The sequence below is a fragment of the Morone saxatilis genome, unplaced genomic scaffold (assembly GCF_004916995.1).
Source record: "Morone saxatilis isolate NCDOM2014 unplaced genomic scaffold, NCSU_SB_2.0 Contig23, whole genome shotgun sequence".
Lineage (NCBI taxonomy): Eukaryota > Metazoa > Chordata > Actinopteri > Moronidae > Morone > Morone saxatilis.
This window is the reverse complement of record NW_023339796.1, coordinates 16,285,355-16,288,445: the sequence shown is the minus strand read 5'-3', so window position 1 is coordinate 16,288,445 and position 3,091 is coordinate 16,285,355. Positions and strand designations below refer to the sequence as shown.

The following is a 3,091-nucleotide window of genomic DNA, read 5'->3' as shown; positions in this document are numbered from 1 at the left end:
GGGAGAATTAGAAGAAAACACTAATTGAGAGTGATACACAAAATAACCCACCATCAGTGTGAGAGTGCACTAGTATTTGAGAGTACTTATTCCAAAATAATTGCTATATGCACAGAAACCTGTGGGTTAGTTTAGGATTTTCATATTCCCAGTGTCTACACACGTGGGTGTTCGTGTGTGCATATATATGTGTGAAGCCACACTGGGTCAGTTTTCCTCCCTGCTGTGCTATGAGGATTCAGTCCAGTGGGCCGACCTGTAACCAGAGCCGGTGGTTCCTGTGTGGTGCTTTGGGATGCAGAGACTAAGGAACAGCCAGAGAGCAGATGAAGGAAGCAAAGGGTGGGGGAAGAAACATACAGGAGGGAATAGGAGGAACAAAATAAGTGGAGAGCTACAGGAGGTTGGGCCCTGCAGCTGCCTCTGGTCTATGCTGCTGGTTCAAGGCTTTCCTACAGGCCTGTCTGGGTCAGACCTCGCTATGTGATGGGTCACAGCAGGACCACAAGGAACAATAAGCTACAGTTTCATTGGAAATCAACATAGGAACAGGGCTGTAAGTCCAGTAAAATATATATTGGCAGTCAAAAATCATGTTAAAGTGATCTTTAAGTGTATTCTTGAAAAGGAAAAACAGTCCTTTAGAGATGCATCAGACTTCTTGATTGTTGATTCACAGCTGAGCCAGCAAGGCATTGCAGGTACATGTCTAAGCTATTCAATATGCTACACCTGGCTATCTGATGATATGACCAGTGACAATAGAATGCCAATAAGTTTGAATTGAAAATGTCCTTTTTTGGGTTCATGTAATTTCTATAAAACAGATATTAGAAAAAAAACTTGCAATTGAATTAAAGCTGGACCTTAACAGTCTGTCCACTGTCCTTGGGGGCCCCAGAAACCAGCTGTACATGCAACACTGACATATTATAACAGACACCGAGCCAACATGGAATTTTAATTTGGAGTCATCGTTTCTGGCCCTCGCCGATTAACTCTATTTTAGGTCTTCCTCTTACGACCTCTGAGGGAAATATTGGGCTCTTCAGCTGCTTAATGCTCCAAACTATGTTCACCAGCTAGTCTCTGACTTTGTCTGTGAGCTGATTGGTACTAGGCAGGTAGCGTACAGTGGATTTATCAGAGCCGTTTTGGTTGAAAAACAGGTGCTTGCTGCAGTTGGAAATTAGGTTAATGAGAGTTAATCAAAACATTCAAATTCTGGGCTGTAAAACCAAAACAATGAGCTGAAAGACACCAAAAAGCTCTGTACAGCTGCAGAGCCGGGTAATGAATCTTGTGTGTTTGTCACTATGAACGAACCAGCTTTAACTAAGTACATTTTTCACTAAGTTTGATTAGCTGTGACATAACTCTGTCTCATACGCCACAGCAGGTGACCTTACGAACACCACATTGTCTAAAGTGATGTATGTGACATTTTATGATCAGTTCTTGTGTATCTTGTCTAATTATTTCCGTGGAGCTTTAAAGCATCCATCCAGATAGGAAACAGGCTCTTTCTCCAAAACAGTGGAATAATACGTGGATAATTTTACAGCTCAGCGTCCACGTGATTCCAGAAAATCATACAACTCCAGGGAGCAGCAGTGGTTAAGTGTTCCAAACAAAAAAGCCAAAAGTATTCCCATTAATTAGCCATGTGTGGTTGATGATGACAATGTTGATGAAGATGATGATAATAAATGCCAAAGGTTCACTGAAAGTTTAGACAAAGGTTATCATCATACTGAGCTCATGGTTTACACACGTCAGCACACTGGTGACATCTTTGATTCCACTGGGTTTCAGTGTAAACAGTGAGAGGAAAACTCGACTGATGGAGAAGAGAGATCTGTCATGAGGGCGTTTAGAAAATGATTATTCAAACGACGCACTAACAGTTAGCATGTTGATACAGTGGCTGATGAAAGACCAATGCCACTTCAGTCTGGGGAAATTACAGATTTAACCTTTTGATGATTTCATTCTTCGGTTTTCATTTTTTTCCCTCTGGATTATGACAAGTTTTTAATGGTAGAAAATGACTGCTACTCAAAAGGGTCGTATGACCTTTATGCACTCTCTGATGTGAAATTACACACAATTTTCTTTAAACACTCTGGTCTGTCAGAGTACAAGGAGCCGATTAGCACAAGTCCTGAACAACTGATCCAATCAGAACAACTCAACATTTTTGAATACAAATACAACCGCTGACAGCAGTTCAATTCATGCACAATTCTTAGACTATTATTAAAATCACAGTATTTTAACGCTTTTTAGTGAATGTATTTCGGCTGTTCACCTCCCCTCCTCCACAGGAGCGGTGGCCCCTGCTCAAGATTACAGTTATTTCTTTCTTCAGTTATCATTCAGTGGCCGGAGCGGGAAGGAAGCCAGAAAATACTGTTGTCATTATTTGAATGAAGAGAATGTCACATCAGATTTCATTTAAAAATCTGGTCATTTAAGAGTGCCTTGATCTCTTACAAATGTAGAACTATGTTGAACACAAGAAAGGGATTTTACTTCAGTATCTCTACCAAACACACTTATGATTTTATGAATTGATGTAAGTGCTGTGCTCAGGCGCACCTCTTTAATGGCGGACATCTTGACAGTCTCGTAGTAGTGCAGAGGAGCATGGGGCTTGTTCATGTCGTAGCCGAAACCCGCCACTGCCACCTCATCACAGTTATGCAGTGCCATTGTTATAGCAACTGTTCCCAAAGTTGGAATGTTCTGTAAAAAAAAAGGGAGGGATTAATATGAACAAAAACATGTGCTGTATTATCATTTTTAGACATTTTTTTGAACTGGTCATAGTTTCTGACACAAGCTTAGAGACATGTGTCCACCCCTCTCTCATGTATCTGCGAGCCTTGCTCCTTTGTACCTCTGTCTTTGTTCTGCTCCACTGCTGCTAACTGACTTTGAGCACTTGATGATTAACTATTACCTTTAAGACGCGACCCCTGCAGACCCCTGCTACAACACAGTGATCTACAGGGTTGAACTGTGCTTCCTAACTGCCTTGGGCTGCCCCATGATCTGGGGGGTACAGGGGCTGTGTGTGTGTGTGTGT

General features: G+C 41.7%; 1 protein-coding gene across 1 annotated transcript in view; it reads right to left on the bottom strand.

Annotated features, from left to right (window-relative positions):
- LOC118334528 (CMP-N-acetylneuraminate-beta-1,4-galactoside alpha-2,3-sialyltransferase-like) overlaps window positions 1-3,091 on the bottom strand; it is a 32,291-nt gene that overhangs the window by 1,854 nt on the left and 27,346 nt on the right. Inside the window, exon 10 of the mRNA XM_035670448.1 lies at window positions 2,602-2,748. Coding sequence (XP_035526341.1) covers window positions 2,602-2,748 — 147 coding nt within the window. The remainder of the gene's footprint in view (window positions 1-2,601; window positions 2,749-3,091) is intronic.